Source organism: Thunnus thynnus, chromosome 1 (assembly GCF_963924715.1).
Source record: "Thunnus thynnus chromosome 1, fThuThy2.1, whole genome shotgun sequence".
NCBI lineage: Eukaryota > Metazoa > Chordata > Actinopteri > Scombriformes > Scombridae > Thunnus > Thunnus thynnus.
The window spans coordinates 33,807,882-33,827,094 of NC_089517.1; the positions used below are offsets into that span (position 1 = coordinate 33,807,882).

The window sequence follows — 19,213 nt, forward strand, 5'->3', positions numbered from 1 at the left end:
TCTTAAAACATATATAAAGGGTTAAGAGTAAGGAAGTAACTGTTTGTGTACATTAAATAAAGCAGAAATAAAGTTTTTGTACAGTAACAGCTCTCTCCAGCAATGTTTCCTTTAACATTATTTGTTACTTCAAATGGATAAAGACTGAAAGGTCATTTGCATTTAGAGCTGCAATGATCAGTTGGTTATTCGAATAGTCAATTGTCAGAAAAATAATTTGCAACTATTTTGACCACTGATCGTTTAAAGGGGACATATTATGCTCCTTGTGATTTTCTATTATTTATATACTGTCAAGATGTCAGATATATCTACGTTAAGCATGGTCAAAGTTCCAAAACTTGAGGTTAACAGGTAGAAATGCTCCCTGCAAGACAAAAACCCAACTTTGCCAACAAGCTGATGTCGGCTTGCGCGCATGTGTTGTCCACGCTCCTACTTTGGATCGGATATTTGAGAAGTTGACATTTCGAATAAAAAACTAGAAAAAGTAGGGAAATTCTACCACTATAGTTTATGACATAGCCTCCAGAGCCAGGGGAAGTCTCCTGTGATGCAGCTTCCAAGAGTTGGCCAATCAGAACAGAGTGGACTCATCAAGAGGGGGACTTAAAAATACAGGAGCTAAAACAGCCTGTTTCAGACAGAGGCTGAACTGAAGGGCTGCATAAAGGGTCAGTATAAGATAAATAAGGAGTTTTTTGAGCTATAAATCACGCAAAGATATTCCAGTAGAGCCCCAGATTAATAATATAGACCTATAAATGTGGATAATATGTCCCCTTTAAGTCATTTTTCAAGCAAAATCTCCAATTATTCTCTGGTTGCAGCTTCTCCAATGAGAGGATTCGCTGTTTTTTCTGTATCATTGTAAACTCAGCATCTTTGGGTTTAGACTGTTGAGTAGACAAAAAAAGACATTTGAAGATGCCATCATGCACTCAGATACATATTAAACGATAATGAAAAGAACTGTTTGTTGCAGCCTTATATACTCTACAAAAGGTCTAAATATTTGGCTTATTGTCTCTGAGGCTTTTGTTCAAATTTTCCATTATTTAGAACATACTTCTGATCTTGTAAGAGGCATTATTGAGGCTACAGCTAGTATATCTGGAAGGATTAAAATCTTCCAGAATGTAATCATTTTATCAGCCCAAAGCTCAGAGTTACAGACTAATACAAACCCTGGCTGGAAGTAAAATCAAATGGTCTTTGGTGAGAGTAATGCATCATATTAAGCCCTCCATGACAATAGTGTGTTTCATCTCATCCCCCAACAAAGAAAACACTCGACATCTGTGATAGATCACACTCATCTTGAAGATTTGCAGGGGGGTTAAAATGTACGTTTGGACTTAGAAGAAAATCACATATTGAGGTGAAGCAATTTGTTGTGACAAAATGCAAACTGGCAAGAAAATGTGTTGCTGTCTGTGTAATGTTTGAGCAGTTATTTTCCTGGATGATCAGTGGCTTTACAGGAGTTGATTAATGCAGTGTTCTATTAGCCACTTACAACTCCTGCTTCTTTCTCTTGGAGAAAAAAATTGAACGGTTGAGAGTGAGCTTTACAAAAAAAATCTAACAGCTCTTGAGAACATGTACAAAGATCCCATTCTGCTCCTCTGACTGCAGTGGATTTTTCTGGCCTGACAGTCACACAAAGCCCTTGAGCTGCAATCAATTCTAAAAAAAAAAAAAAAAACTTATCCACAAAACCTCAAAATTGGTGATTAAAAGCATAATGAACACTATGAGTGTTAGTGAATGACCTCAGGACAAATTTTAAAAAAAAGGAAGAAAAACAACCTGCGTGAAGGTAAATGACCTGGTGCATAAAGGCGGCAGCCTGTGAGTCAGCTCTCACTCTATCATGCTCCAAACATTTAACAAGTGCCAAGACAGGATGTTGATCTCTGGGCAGTTTCATAGCAGCAAACATGTGAAGAGATCATATCAGCAGGGTGCTGCCATCTACATGCACACTCATTCATTATTTAGCCACTTTTTTCAATAATGAAGCACTGAATGAGGCGAATAAACTAAACTAGGCAAACATAACAAGCTATTAATACTGCACATAATTCTGAAGGAAATATTTTTTTGGAGCAACTGATTATGTTAAATTTAGTGATACACTGTATTTTATACACTTAGGACGTCAAACAAAAAGCTGATTTACTAAACTGGTCTAACTTCTCCCTCTAGAAGCACAGATTTGCATCAACAAATACTTTAGCTCCATGACACGAAATAAGGACAGAGAGAAGCAAAGGATGCCATTATACATGAAATACATGAAATACCTCTCTTTTTACCAGGGGAGGGACATCGTGCAACCTCAGGGCTCAATTCCTCCTGGCAATCTCATCACTAAACATGAGGATGCCACCAGAAAAGAAGAAAAAAAAAAAAGAAAAAAGTAGAATGAACCAGCCCGCTCTGTAGCCTCAGCCAATCTATGAAACCCAGGCTGCTCTCTGCTCGCCATGCAATTACACGCAACCTGTTGAGTGTTGTCCCGGGAATGCGGTCAGCAAGTCGCTGGAGAATTAATGAAATGCCAAGATGGAGGGAGAGAAATTGCCTGTATAACCTATCCTCAAGGTGCCCTTGTGGTATTTCCAAGAATAAGTCACACAAGAGGAGAATATAGCACGGCTGGTCATACATTGAAGAGAAGAGAAAGTTGTGCTGCCTTCAACTCACATTTTATTTTTATATCTGTGGAAATGAGAGCAATCATTGAGTCGCTTCTTCACTGGCAAAGACACTACCACAGTCTCAAAAGGTCACAGGCGAGATTCAATTGCATGCCTCAGTGTCAACCCTTTTATTAAAACAACTCATTATAGCCTGAAAAGACTGGTTTGTTAACCTATTCTCTCATCACTTCTTGAAGTTACACTAAAGAGCTATTTCCTTTTTAAGTACACCATCGACTCCAGAGACAGTTTTGTTACCAAATTGCTTTGGTCAGTTAATAGCAAACGGTTGAGCAGGACAGGTTAAGGTTTTTCAGCAATTGACTGTTAACTGCGTTCACTCTCTTACCTGACAAGGCTCCCACTAAAGTCTGGATCTCTGGCGGTGACTGTTCCTATCACTGTGTTGATGGGGGCGTTCTCATTCACTTCCAGTAAGTACATGGGTTTGGAGAAAACAGGAGGCTCATCGGAGTCTTCTACCACAACCTTCACTGTGGCTGTATCTTTGAAGGGCCCGCCGCTGCTGGGCTCAGAGCGGATGTTGGTGGCTTCCACTTTCAGCGTGTAAGTTTTCTTGGTTTCAAAGTCCAAAGGCTGTAGAGGGACAAAGGGAAATGAGGTCAAAAGATGTTAATCCTGCTCACTTACCTGTACAAATCAAACATGTGCGATCTAGTGTTGGGAAGTAATAGATTACGTTTACTTAAGTACTGTGTTCTGAGGTACCATCCTTTATTTGATTATTGGAGACTGCCAATTTTTAACAAGCCTGTGTTATAATCTCATATAGATTGAAAGGTGTGGCCATTTACCAGGTCTTAATGGGAAATATACAGTTCAATGTTTTTTTAAAAAAAAATCTGTCTCTCACAAGTCAATCAGCTCAATGGCATTGCAATGCAAAATTGCAGGGGTGCCCCTTCAACCAGCTATTAAAATACTGCTTACATATTCATGCATCAGTATTGTGGCATCCAAGTTTTCACAACATCCCTGGTTCAAGTCTGACCAGGGACGCTTGTTGTATGTCATTTATGTCACTCTATTATCCACTATAAAAAACTAAAGAAAAACAGAAATAATATATGTGATAGTTTAACCATTGTGCATAATGAGTACTTAATTACTTACAGATTTACTCATAATTTAGGTATATTTTGCTAATACTCCTGTACTTGAATAAAGTAGAATCTTGACTGCATTACTTTTACCTGTAAACCAAGTTTTTTTTTTTTTAGATTTTAGATTTTTTTTTTTCAAGTATGTGAGTGTTTCTTTCACTTAAAATCAAAATTTCTCTGATAATGCATACATCATGAACCATGTCATATTGGGAATATGTACTTTCACACAGTTGTCACACTGAGAAATTATCATTTTGAGCAATGTGAATTATGACTATGACTCCAACTTAAAGCCCCCATGTGTAATTTTTAAAATTTGCGAATTTGGCGGCCTCCAGTGGTTGTGTCCAATAAGACACTGAGGTAGACAGCAGTGCATACTGTTCACCCCTCCACCAATGGATCTAATCTAGGGACTCTGACAAGAATTCTAACAAAGAATTATGCCATCCGAATTATTTAAAAGATGCCATTATCATAAAAAAACTGGTATCTGTCTGACGCAGCAAACTGAATTTATTTGATCACCATCAGCAACACATTTTGATTTAAACCAATCAGTCACAAATTTTCACTTGTACAACCTGAAAATATTTTCCAACTTTTATTGGCATGAAAGAACACAAATCTTCCTGCTAATGCGCACACTGACAGCAGATTATTCCAGCTTTTATACTGCTATCACAACCAGCTCACTTGAAATACAGTAAATAAAAGCAGTTGCTTATTCACTTCAAATTACACTTCAAAAGGTGTAATTTTCCAAAGAGAAACACAAACATTTTGTACAGGACATGTCATTATGTGACTAACATCACTGTTTCCAATTGCTATACTGTGTTTCCTTTACAGATGGCTCATCATTAATATTTAAAAGAAAGAGGAGAGTCGCAGTTTTACTCTTTTGGCATCTCCGAGGACATCCCAGACTGTCACAATTTCATTTTGAATCACCTCTGGTCGCTCTCATACTACTAGAATAATGGGATCAAGTCACTTCCACGCTCCATAACCAGGATTTATAGGGAAATCAAAACTGGGCCTTGCTGCTTGAGGGGATAGGAACTGGCTTGGGGAGAGAGAAGGACTAAGAAGAGGGTGATGAACAAAACGAGAAATGTATTCAGTCCGAGCAAGAGGAAGAGAGCGAGAGGATTCGTCCCTGAGGTCAGACAGGGCCAGTGCTGAGAGCTCCAGGGGCAGGTGAGTATAGGGGTGTCTGGGGGTCCAGCTGTGAGACAGTAGCAGCAGCCGGAGAGAAAGGGGAGGCGACCCAGGGCTTTGACTTCTGCACTCCTACACTCCTGGCATCAGGGCACTAGTAGACAGGCCGAAGCCCCTGAAGCCTCTCCAAGCCCCACTCCTCCACGGTTCGAGAAGCTATTTGGAACACTTTCATTATTAACTTCCCCTACTTCTCCTCCCCCTCCTCTTCCATCCTCACTCCTGACACCCAACCCCCGTTCCGTCCCTTCCCTTTCTCTCTCTCTGATCCTGCCGTCTGTGCTGAGAAAGTACAGAGTGTGGCTGAACCTCAAGCCAATGGATTGCACTTTAATTCAGAGGGTAGTGGAGAGTAAGAGCCTGTATGAGGTTGTGGCTGGATAGTCAGAATGATTATATGGAAATGGAGAGAAGGGCAAGGCCTAAGTTTGAATATGAATTATTATTTGAAAGTCATTCACTGGTACAAACACTGGTTCAACTGGATGGTGCCCAGCAGAGCTGAAGGTAACTTTCAGAGTGACATGACTTAAACCACTTTCACAGATTGTAAGCGTTTTGCAAAACTGTTAACTTCTATGAGCAAATCAAAATGTTATTATTTTCAAAATGTATTCTCACACAACTATATTTTCAAACTAATGCTCACAGTTACATGTGAATATTGCAATTTTAGTCCTTTTGTTTCCTTATTGATATGAACCAACAATGGGCATGGTGTAGTGGACTATGTACAAAATTCAAGTAACTGAACAGCAGAGTCGAGTGATAATTCTCTGTGGCTTTATCTCTACGAGTGACCACTTTCAGGTTACACATAGTCATTTCATCCATTGTTAATATAAAAATTTTGATTAGTGCAGCTTTAATTGTACTAGATGATTTTCGTGGGCTGCTTTTCACATTTACTTGAGCACTGCTATAAAAAAGTACTCACAGTAAATCCAACCATTAAAACTGCTTCAAATACAATAGTTGTGCCTCTCCCTTATCTAAATATTTCAGTATTACTCCCACTTGAGAGCATGCAGAAACAACTCATTATATTTGTTTCCAGTGTCCTAACAGAGAGGGGAAAGGAGAGAGGGGGGCTTTCACTTATGCTGGCATATTTAATTACACCAAATCCACTTGAATGGTTTAAGGAAAAGATGGTGTAAACAGCTTCTTTGATTAGCCTAGTTAAGTTTGATTACAATCACTTTCAATATCAATTACAAAATCAAAAAAAAGCATCTATGCAAGCTGCTCTTTTTAAGCATTTAATATCATAACTATGGAATCAGAATACAAGTCATATTTTGACCCATTCAAATTATTAATTCAATAAACGCACACAGCGCTTAGACTGAGTAATCCAGGGAGAGACACTTTGATTTTTATTAGTATGCATGGTGCTACGGTTGTGCAGCTACTGTTGATTATTAAGAGATTTGTGAGTGCTAAAGGAAAAAGGTAGAGCTATGTACCAGACCTTTCAGAGTCAAGGTTCCATAGCCAGTTTACATTGTCATATACAACATAAATTAGGCCAAATTTCTTCACACGGGGACAGCAGACTTACACTCAGCAAAAAAAGACACATTCTCATTTCTCCTGTGTTAACACCCCCTCATTGTCCTGTCCCACCCAACAGCCCTGCTGTGTCATTCTCCAGTCTCTCTCAAGCGTTAGCGTCAAATCAGTATGTACACATGGGCCATTTAGAGACTTCAAAGTTCAGCGTTGGCTGCAGGGGTGAAAGCTCAGCATCCCACTAACATCCCTCGACAGGCCTGGGGGCTGGCAGATAAAAAGCTTAAAACCCAAACAGCAAAGAATCTCTCCCCTGGTTTGTGCCTCTCCAGCCTTGGTTAGATCAATATGTTTTAACCTTGCCGCAAAGGATCTTAAATAATTTGAATTCTGTGTTAGATGGCAGTTTATAGACCCGCACAACTGTTGATGGGGACAGGGTGTTTGGGGAAAGAGTCGCACTGACGCCTTTCTTCTGTCACCCTGGTTGGAGGATAGCACAGAACAAAAGAGCAAAAGCATAACAAATGCTTCTTTTAACTCAGCTCAACTTGAGACACTGGCGTATGGAGGGATGCAAAAACAGTTAAGTGTGGAAATGTCTTGCTACTTTCCCAACACATTATCATCTGTCTTGCTTTAGTGATGTAGGCAACCAACTCAGGGCCACAGAGAGAAAGCCGAACAGACATGGGAAGAGTGGGGCTCTCCACGGGATACGGAAGTGGAGGTTGCCTAAAAGACCAACACATCTGACATTTGCTTTGTCAACAGTGAGAGATTTTATGACTTTGTGTCGAGTTTGCTCTCCTGCACTGATGTTTTCTTTAGTGACGGTGAATTGTAGTCCCTGCAGATTGCCATAGCTCTTATACATTCCACCTCCACACAGTTCATTGTTCACACTTTGACAAAGTCACACCACATGTCCTTGGGGTAATGTCATTTTACATCACGACACAATAGCATTCCACATTTGAGTGATGTATAGCTTTTCTCTCCAGACACTGAACGAAGTATGACTCAAGACTTAAGAGCACTCATCCATCAATCATGTGTATGATTCAATATATGCAAACATTGTACCAAGCAGGACATCTATAAACTTAGGATATAGAATACATACATATATAAACAGCATGTTCTTTGGTATCTTTGATACCATGCGTTCAAATCTCAGTCTGATTTTCTACAGATGTCCTTGAGATACAGCTGTGTCTAAACTTGCTTACAGGTCACAGCGTTATTAAAATGCATTGCGGTTTTTAAATGTAAATTTCACACACTTCTCTATTGAGCAAAATAAGGGATTGGGTGCTATAAATGTCTACAGGCAAGCAATGATATCCAGGCCCAAACCTCTACAGCTTTTATCCTGGAGGAAATATTCATACTGCAGTTATACTGCATATCTAGAAACTTATTACACTGTATGAAAATCACAGAGACTCTGGGATACTATCAGCAACAAAGTATGCGTCTTAGCCACTGCCATACTTTTGAAATCATCTGATAAATACAATGCCATTGATTTGTACACTTGCCTCACTAACATCACATTGTACCATGCCATTATGCACTAATGTGTTTGCCTCAAGGTTACAGATCCAGGTTTTATGACAGGAATGTCGCTAGCTCGTTTCCTCAGGACCGTACACCTGGGAACAAATTTAATGAGCATTTTCCTCTCTCTCTGAGCGACCACTGCCAATGTACCCTTGAGCAAGGCAATTAACTAGCAACTGCTCCAGTGAAGTAGCTTCAGAGCCAGCGGTTACAATACTGCAACTCTCAGATGTGGATGTGTTAGCATTGCAAAGAACAACAGGCAACTTTAGGCAAAGTCCATCTGTTCTTATGGAGACGTGAATGTGGGTGTCAGCAAAACTGAATTTAACCAAAGTTGTAATGAGAGCTGAACCACTTTACAATATGCAACCCTTTGCCTTGAGCTAAGACCACTCATGGTAATATGAAAACAAGATCATCTTGTCAGAGTGCATTTCAGAGCAAGGTTGTGACACAAACTTACAACTTAGATTTCTTAGTTTCCACAGTTCTACCATATGTGCCTGAATGTCCACACACAGAAAGCCCGGCCAAAAAGCTTACATTTTTCTGCAAAAACGCCATGTTACAGTGGTATTTGAGTTTATTGATAATATTTTTTCATAGCTTTCTTAATGGCAGAAAAACAGGTTTTAGCAATATACACAGAAAAAGAAAAAAAGCTCCTTTATGTTAGTCATAGGCAGGCTCCAGTTTTCTTTTTTAATATTTATTAAATATATGTTTTACTTTTGAGTGAAGCCTTCACTGAAAAGCGCGGAATTTCACTCAAAGTGGTACTGAAGAGGCAGAGTATTCTGGCCTAATGTTAGCACATCATTCAAAATTAAAAACATACATTTATATGCAGGTTGATGTAGCTGTTCTAGCTAAATAGCTAGCTTTTCAACTAACATTAACGAGTGCACCTTGTAGCTCCTGCAGGGGACATTACAGTTACTATGGCCCTGTTGCTGTTGTGAGTGCCTGTCAGTCACTGATTTACAGAAACAGAAAGAGTTTGAACAGGTGACTTAAGCCATTTCCAGGTCTTACCTTTTTGAGTCGGAGAATCCCCTCTTGAGTCTGCGTGTCTGTAATAATCTCAAACATGCCTTGGTCGTCTCCCTCAATGACGCTGTATGTTGACTTGGCGTTCTCGCCAATGTCTCTATCATTTGCTTTCACCTTGCCGCCCATTTTTCCTATCGGTAGGTCTTCGGGAATCACAAAGTCATACAAACCTGGGGGAGAAACAGACATAGCTCTTTGGTGTCTAGAAATGTTGATCAAATTAAACAAAATTATGGCAGCATATTACAGTGCTGCATCATCATTAGACATTACAGCAGTTAGAGGAATTAGTTTCTGAGGAGCCTGTTTGATGAAATTTGCAACATAACATTTATTTTTCCCAATTATGACCAATCAGAGAAATACTCATTTAGAGGAGCATTAATTTGTTTAATTCAGTTCAATTTGGGGTGTTTAAGGTCAGGAAGTATTGGCTTACTTTTAGAAAACTTTGGTGGATTGTCATTGATGTCCGTTAGTGTGACGGTGACAGTCGTAGTCCCAGACAAGCCACCCATGTGACCTCCCATGTCCTTGGCCTGAATGACCACCAAGTACTCTTCTCTCATTTCCCGATCCATCCCATGGAGAGCAATTTTTATGGTCGCTGGAGGTGGAAACAGTTCATAACACATTAATGCAATTATAAACATGACTGATATACTCTGCACAACGTTTTAATGATGCACATGCGAGTATGTACAAGCAAGCATAGGCACACAGTAACCTTCAGGCCCACTGTACTCTCTGGTTTATAACATGCCTTATTTTAGTCCATAACTTTAAAAATCAAGGACTCCATTCCAACCAGAGGTAAGGAATTCACTGCAGGTATATTTTCTGGGAAAAAGGAGTCTGTGTGAGTGTAGCAAGGTGGCCATGACTGGGCCAGTTTCAGCACTGAAAATCAGCTGTGTTTGTTTTCAAATGTGTTGTTCTGCTGTCTGCAGTCATTTGTATTCTGATTGAGTGTGAATTATGCTGTCTGTCTTGTATAATCTTGAATATTGTATGCAGAATGGACCTTATTGACTCTGCCACGGCGCTGAATATAAAAAGGGTTCAGCACCGGCATATATGGATAATCCACTCAGGAAACAGAGGCCCGCAGGATCATCAAATGAATATAAAACCCCTCATAAAAGCCAGGCTTTGGCATGACACCCTGCCTTAGTCCTGAGCTGCCGCAGACAATGAGAATATGCTTGGCTGTGATGAAAAACATGGGAGGGGTTAGGATGTTGTCTGTGCCTGCATTTTCTATTCTTGAAATAGATTTTCCTTTGAGATGTAGCACAATTCTGGGGTCAGTTTTGCTTTTGGAGGTCACATGCAGCACTGATTATCTAAACAAGGAGAGAATATGCAGGAGTTGGAAACCCTTATACACAGTTTGGGTCAAATTTGACCCATTTTTTCCATTTGAAAGTGATGAAAACACTCTAAATTACATTATTTAAGTCTGGAATTTTATGACTTTTCATGCAGTGGCCCAGAATATACAAAAATGGAAATATTTCAAAACTATTTATTATTGTGTAGCTGGTATACATTTTTCCACATAGAGGGTGTTCCAGGTCAATTTTAACCCATATTTATTCAAAGGGATTTTAAAGTCAGTAGAGGGAGTCAAATTAGTTGTGGGGAATGTTGAAACAATAGAACTACAGATTGGCATGTGTATGTAGTTTTGTTATCAGGACAGTGGGGACAGAGTTTATGGGGGATCTTAACACTGTCATGAGAACTGCTCATGTTCCCACCATATTGCTATATTTGCCCAGGTTTCCACCAGTTGGGCTCCTGTAGACCTTTGAGGTGTTATGGGGGAATCTTGAAATAGTGAAACAGTAAAATTGTGAATAGGGATCATCATATTTGGTGTACATACAGTAGAAACACACGGTCACAAGGTGCCTTGACACTGTTGCAGCATCTGCATCTGCAAGCAGGCCTATACAAAGTAACAAATCAAACCCATCAATTCCCAGGAAACCAACATAGTGGTTGCCCAACATAGTCCTCCCTGTAGTGGAGGCGGGCAGCTGTCATAGGACTATAAAAGTACCTGAGCCCCTATTTCACTGATCTGGCAGAGTGAAAGAAGTGATTCGGTGGATCTATTATTCCAAGATGAAAAAGGAGACCGCAAGTTCAAGAGAAAGTATAAGGAGAGGAGTACAATATGAAGGAAAGGTCCTTGTGACTTCTCTCATGCAAAGGCGACACCACCTTCCCCACACGCCAGCGACAGCAGCCAGAGCCCTGATCAGTCTGCAGTCCCACAGTCACTTGTCACAAGGGGACAAAAAAGAAGGAGATGCAACTTCTGCACACCAAAAAAGGACTACAACTGATGTTTTTTGCAGTTCTTTTGTTTGAAATTTGCAAACCAGTTTGTTGTTTTGTTTTATGACTAATACACTCAATGCAGAGTTGATTGTGTACAACTGACAGAAAAGGAGGACATGTGGTTTACAGGCAGTGTTGATTGATGGTTTTAATGTTATAATGAAAACTACCATCCAAACATGTTGCATCCTTCACTTTCAAAATAATTCATAGAAATAATTATGGCTGTAATGTTCTCCTGTTTTAGGTAACATGAGATCATAATATAGTGTGATTGTGAAAGTATTTTCTCTATAAACGAATAGTGTCAGACATAAATTAAACTCTCTTTTTCCCTGAAACATTAATGAAAGATTAACCATCCATTTATTAATGACTGATGAAATATATATAGATGCAAAATACATTTGTGGTTCAAAATGTATTTGAACCAGACTAATTATAAAGGGATACTTGAGCCGGGTCAAAAATGACCCGCTCCATACTGTGAAGGGTCAGAATATGAACAGTGTGTAAATTTTGTGGAAAACTGAATAGATAAGTATCTTATGATATACAATGATCTTTGTTGCTATTTTGTCACTTGTATTGAGAATTCACTTATGTGGTGTAGCTATATGATTTTTCCCTCCTCTTCAAATGTTAGATATTGCTATTGCATCATTCCCTTAGTTCAATAAATGATTTAGGTCTACACAGTATAATTAAACAAATTAGTTGGGCACATTAATGGCATAGACCACCAGTCCCAAAGCAGATCATTAGTTTACTTTAACATATTGTTGTTCAACCTTGTACTTTATTAACTTTTCTGTCCAACAAGTGTGACTTCTTGATTTATTTCAATCTTGATTTATTATCTTACTTTAAATACTTTTGAGCTTTTCTTCTCTATGTATTAAACCCAATATGTAGAAAAGCAGGTTTTATTCCAGTTTTATTTCCTTGAAAAATGAAAAATCTGGGAATAGAAAAGTTCTTTAAGCACTCTTAGGCAGAGGAAGTAGAAAAGGTAAATTAAGACTGTATTTATTCAGGCCTTTTAGTAAAGAGTTTTAAAGATTTCAGATTTAAGAAGAAAAAAAAAGTCAAATACCTCCTCTGCTCTGCTGTTATGTCTATCAGCAGGTCTCAACGAGGGGACTCACATCAGCCTGCTACATGACGCACATTTCCTTATTTGGACATCACTCTCGGAGTTGGGAGTGTTCCCCAGAGATAAAGCTGGGCTACTGACACAAGCAAAGTTCTCCCAAGGGACGCTCCATAACCTGTTGTTCCCCTTCTCCTTTCCACAAAGTTAGATTGTAAAAAACAGGAGGTAAATGAAAAGCGCAAAGCAATAATCACCTTTGAAGTTCTTTTATACACATTACACACTGTGCTGTGTCTGTGTTATGGGTGTATAAATAAGTAGAAGTCTGTCTGCACATTGGTGATGCATTCAGTTCAGCTCAGTGGTCAGCGCAGTCATCTGCTTTGTAAGATATTTTATTCATAAACACATTTTAACACTTTAATATCTTAAAACTGAAAGTGTAATAAAAGTAAAAACTGCATTTTTACACCTATTTCCACTTTTATTAGAATATAAATACAAATATAAATAATTTTGTTGCCTCAACAAATATAGATACAAACACTGAACTCTCTGCACATCCCTAACCTGCTCCCTTTGTAGATATAAAGAGCTCATTCTAAGGTAACGAAAACACAATGATTCTTATTTTCATGGGATTATACACTAATTAAATCATACTTATGAATATTATATTCCATTTCTGCCAAGTCAGTTCTGCTAGATGTCACATGTATCCTTTTCATGCATAAGCAACATAGAACACCCTAAATATTATGTCATTGGTCTGATTATAGTGCGAGCTCTGTCTGACATCAACAAGGTAGGCCTACCTCTCCTCTAGTCATGGAAACAAATTAATACAGACATAAAAAGAGTAACACAAACAAGTCACCCATGCTCCCTCTTCCACACACACACACACACACACACACACACACAAACATACTTCAGCCCTCCTGCTAGAAGCAACACTCTCATCTCTGTTGATCATCGTTAATTATTCAAATTAATTCCTAATCACTGAAAAGGGAGGATTGACAAACACTCATTTCCATAGATATTTGCCTCAATTTTTTTTTTTCACTGACCATTAACCAAGTGATGAATTGGGGCATGATGTTTATTTATTTATTGAATGCTTTTCATTTCCAACGTGGCGTTGTAAGTGTCAAACGCATTCTAATAGTTGTTTTCCCCTTACCTTTTATTTTTCATTAACATTCATTAAAACATCTGGCTCACTTGAATGAGCCATCTGCGTGTGCTCCACAATCACACAAAGCATGAATGCTAATCCTTAAATTGTCCATTCAGTGCATTTTCTATAGCCACGTCCCGCGTGCAGATGCTCCGAGATGGTGATGCCTATAGCAGTGAGGACAAGCCCAATTTCTGTGTGTTGAACTGACTGCTCATGCTAATTATGTACATAAATTTTGAGACTCCCTTTCTTGAAGCTTGTTTATTGTGTGCTGTTTTCCAAATTGTGAGCAGACGATTTCCATCTCATTTCTTATTAATGTAATTTCACCATTATTTAATCATATTGCTTACAGACACATGTTAAAAAGTCAGCTGAAAAAGCAATTAAAGATCCAATCTGGAATCTGTTTTGAGATAACTTTATGCATGATGACGCTGCTGAGGAGTTTGCCGTGTGAAAGGAAGAAGTAATTATTATTATTATTTAGAATTCATAATGCAATGATGTTACACAGCAGCATATGAGCACTGGCCCATTTACCATTTAGGACAGCCAATCAGCTGATGGGCACAACTCAGAGCTCTGCTCACGAGTCTTACAATTTAGCAGTTTTAATAATTAGTTTCATGCAGCTCATTGTTGAACCATGCAGTATATCACAGATGACCTAGTTAAACCAGGGCAAACAGAGCGGAGAAACCATTGTATTGTTCTTGATGTATCCCAGCAATAGAGGCACACCTTTGCTCTCAGCCACCCACAGGCATAGCCTATACTTCCTGTTGTGAAAGGCAGTCTTATTCAGCACAGTCCTGGCTGGCTCCGTATGAGGGCCATTATGCAGATTGCAATCACCTATGTGTAATATTGTGTGTATATAATACTTTCCATTTGTGATGTCATTAGCTTTTGTCTGGAAAAGCCTGACAAAGATCTCAGTGGGATCATAATGTTGCTTTATTAAATTTATTGAGAGCCACCGATACAGCCAATGGATCTCATTTTGTTTACATCCAACATATCAGTTGTGTGGGTGTTTTTTTTTTCTTATTTAACATAATTTACATTTTTCTCACATTTAAATTAATGCTTTACACTCCTCAGTGTACTGTACTTATAATGTCCCCAGTAATACACATTCTGGCCTCAGCGTACTGTTTATGTTTTGAAACATAAGTGTGCAGCTGTAGTGGGAAAGGAACAAGCCTGGGAGCTGGAGTTAACAGCAGCCTCATGCAGCAATAAACTACAAGCATTTCATAGAACAGATGGGCTGAGTTACCTGCAGTCCTGTTGTTGTTACACAACTTTTTAACTTATAACCAACATTATCAGCTCCTTTTTAGCATATATTTCATAATGTCCCTTATAGGCTTGCTGAAGAGAGGTATGGTTACATCACAGTGTAAGAATATACGTAATGGTTAACACCACGCTCTTTAATATAGTCGCCATGTGGTCTTCTTGTTGAACTAAAAATCACTTTTTTTGTCCTTTCAGAGTTGGCAGTATGCAGTTTTTGCCTGATCCACAGCAATAGAGCAAAGGGATTATCTCAGGTGGGCCAGCAGGTGGGGAAGCTGTTGCATCTCCACCTGCTGGAACGTGTACAACCTGTAGCAGCTGTGGACAGCGCACATGTGCATTAAAAAGCAGCACCTCTTTCACTGCTGTCATCTGTCTCTCTCTTTCATTCTTTCATTTGAATCCATAGTATTGGCAGCACAGAGAACTATGCTGCCAAAACTCAGGCATCATTATAAATGAATATGAAATAAATTCTTTTATTAATGATAATATGATCATCATTTAGTGAAAACAAATCAAATGGTTTAAACCATTATGGCCTATACTTATGACTGTCCACCTAAAAGCCAGGTTAGAAACACTTCTGCTCATCTACAGCAGAATGTGCAGCAGACATATGGATGTACGTGGCTGTTTTGTTGGTGTTTCATCACAGGTTTAGACGTATTCACCAAGCAGTCCAGATTTCACATTCAAAAAGAAAAAACAGATTTCTTCATAGATTTAAATGTTCAAATATTTTCACTCTGCTATATGCTTCCCACATAAATGTACGAAATTAAATAAATCTTATTGTTCATCTTCCTTTACAGAATAAATGATATATGCTTAAAATGACCAGTCATGTCATGAATGATAAGATTTGCTCAGATTACTGATTATCTTGTGACAGTGATAGGCAGCAATGTTCTCATCCATTCTTTATATTGTGTCTTTCTAAGGTCTAAAGGTTGTATGCATGTTGGACATTTAAAGTCTAACCTAACTCTAACCCATGGCAATAATTATCCAAGGCAGAAGCATAGGTTTTTAGATTGATGAATGAGTATTTTCATACAGTCCAGGCAGCCATAGATTTTCATTTATATTCAGTATGGTATACAAAATGACTGGAAACTGCTTGACATAGTTTACCCATCAAAGTAAAGAGCAGCTTTTAGTTTTTGTCATCAGTGTAATATTTATGTGTTGTAATACAGCTAAGTGCAGGGGATTTTTACAAACCTTGTCGCTCTCAGGTGACAGTGACAGCTTCAATAATAGTACTGTTATATGGTTATATTGTGAGCTAATTTGTTCAAGTTACCATTTAAATATTCAATTTTAGTAATAAATACATTTTCACTGTGCTTTGCTTGCTAAACAAAGTCTAAACATTCAGTTGTTTGTTGGTGGCTTGATACATTGTTGGTCCTGAACTCAAACTGGGCCTCACAGTTGAGGTGGGCATTGCAATTCATATTTGCATCTAAAGTATATACAGTCAGTTAGACCCCTCTTAAGGCTAAGATATTCCTAACAGTCAGTTGGACATACTTACCTAGACACTCGGTCAAATAGTGACAGCCCACTACTTGACCTAAGGTGACCTTGTAAGCTCATTTATCTAAGTCGAAGCAGGTAATGAAAAAGGTTTAAATACGAAAAGGTTCCGGCCTGATGTGCTTGGCACGGTCTAGAAGAAAAAGACTATTGAAATAATCCTTAGATGTAATCACTGTCTAACAGTAAAGCCAATTTCTTTCTTTTTTCTCTCATTATGGGCGTGTCATTCATTCATTACATTTTGTAATACATTATGCTCTCCATTGGTTAGAAAGAGACAAAGAATTTGCACACTGTATTAATAGCTCCCATTAAATTTAATGAAGCAATGTTTCGGTCTCACAGAGATCTTCGTCAGGCTTTGTCAGGCAAACAATGAATAACAGCACAAAGAGCTCCACTGGTTAGCCCCTTTGCCTGCCTCACAAAGGTGTCCTCCTTTTGTGTCTCCCTTTTTAGAGTCAACACAATGGTCGGTGTAGACTTCTGTCTTATTGCATGTGTAACATTTAGCATTCTATCTGTATCAAAAATCTCTGTTTGTTGCAGTAAGCGACTTGGCTATACTGCATAGATGTCTATTGAACCTACACTGTCAAGCATACTCCAAAATGGCCTCCAGTGTGTGCTGCTTTGTCATCTAATTCGATTGAAGGTGAAGGAACACAATCCTCACACATATAGCACCATCAGCTAAAGACTAATCTTAAATTTCTAAAACACCAACAAGGACAGAACTGCACTTACCTGAGTTTGGGTCTACGGAGAAATATGGTTGTCCCTCCAGAATGCTGTAGACCAGTTTAGCACTGTTCCCGTACACTGGGTCATCAGCATCTGTGGCTGTTACCCGTGTTACTGGGGTACCTAGAGGAAGAAAGACAGACGGTTATGAACTCTGCTGGCACTCACCTCCACACGCTCATACATGCTGAGCCAGCAAGGATCAGATTATTTAACTGTATATGGGGCTGATTTGTTTAAAAATCAGGTTCCTTCTGTATCAAACATGCGATATTTACAGTGCACTGCCAGTTTTGTTACTCTGACAATTTAGCAGCATATTGTACTCAGTGTTTTAGAGTTTAGTCTGCATATACAGTATTTACTTTAGTCAGTAACTACAATGAAATAAGAATCAATGTTTCTGTCTTTTTTAATCTGAACTAAAAAATACATATTTGAACAAGTATGTGTACCCACAAACACACTGTATTTGGCTATGTGTTACCCTGTGCCTTTATCTCATCTTCCACTTGTGTGTGTGTGTGTGTGTGTGTGGTTCTGGCATCAAAGTGTCAATTACATGCGACAAATGTGAAATGGCTTCAGATGAAATATCTTATAATGGGTGTTTAGCCTAACTGGGCAAACCGGTCATGTCAGTGTTGATTAGTTGTGTAGCCTCTTGTAATGCTAGCTTCTGCTAGATATGTTAGCTAGCGTGCAAATCAACATGACAGTGATGGGTGTGTCACATACTTATTATTATTACACAGCAGTGAAAGTAACCATATCTACTGATGGCCACACTTTGAAGTGCTTTTCACAGCTCAGATCTTCAAGAGCTGCAGATCTCTACAGTAATACACACACCAAAATGTGTTATATCATCTAAGAGCACTTTGTTTGGGGGTTACACGATATTTAAAAGTATGCCTTATCACTTTAAGCAAACATCAAACCTTAACATACAAAGAAAACACATCTGTGAAGAGTTAGACTAATTAAAAGTTTGGCTACGTTAGTGTAACTGTTGGCACATGTATTCTTAAAATGCTGCTCCGATATCACTGTTCCTTTACATAATAGTGCAATTAGCCATTACCTTCACACCAACAATACTCAATGTAGCAGAAATGAGGTTCTTTATTAAACCAGCTCTGTGAGGTTTGAAGAAAACGTACGCCGGGACCTTCATCAATATATCAAATGTGCCAAACGCTCAAGGCAAATCACAAAAAAGATTAGTGACAATTCAATCCGCCATTCACTGCTCCATTAGAAGGTATCAGGAAAAAATACACTGAAAAGCTGAATATAAAGAGACTATTAACACAATTAAACTCACGCATTTTAATTCACAGTGACCTAGCTCCTCATCACTCTCAGTGAGAGCGAGGACGAGAGAAAAAAGGAGAGAAAAGAAGCTGACATGCTGACAGTGAGCAACACACTGGCAGGAAGCTACAGATGGTATGGTAATTGTTTCTGTGAAAGATGTTTAGAGGTGTTCTGACAACAAAAGGGAGATGTCCCTCGTCACAGACGGCACAGGTCCTGCCACGGGCACCTCAGTCTGTCCACTGCAGACGAAAAGGCTTGTAGTAAAGACCTGCGCCAAGTGCCAGTTTTGGCTCTGACATTATGATTCAGAGGTTCCGGTCATAAATTAAAATATGAAAATAAAAAAAAAAAATGCTGTGCCAGCTGTGATGGAAACACTGTCCCTGTAAAGTTTACAATGTGCAACCAACAAATCAGACATCTGTATTCTGCTGGCACGTTGTCTTTTGCTGCTTCTACA

General features: G+C 38.8%; 1 protein-coding gene across 1 annotated transcript in view; it reads right to left on the reverse strand.

Moving 5' to 3' along the window:
* Positions 1–19,213, reverse strand: part of cdh8 (cadherin 8) — a 99,752-nt gene that overhangs the window by 16,617 nt on the left and 63,922 nt on the right. The window contains exons 4-7 of the mRNA XM_067596081.1: positions 17,434–17,553; positions 9,636–9,803; positions 9,179–9,366; positions 3,058–3,305 (exon numbers count right to left, since the gene is read on the reverse strand). Of these exons, the coding sequence (XP_067452182.1) occupies positions 3,058–3,305; positions 9,179–9,366; positions 9,636–9,803; positions 17,434–17,553 (724 nt within the window). The remainder of the gene's footprint in view (positions 1–3,057; positions 3,306–9,178; positions 9,367–9,635; positions 9,804–17,433; positions 17,554–19,213) is intronic.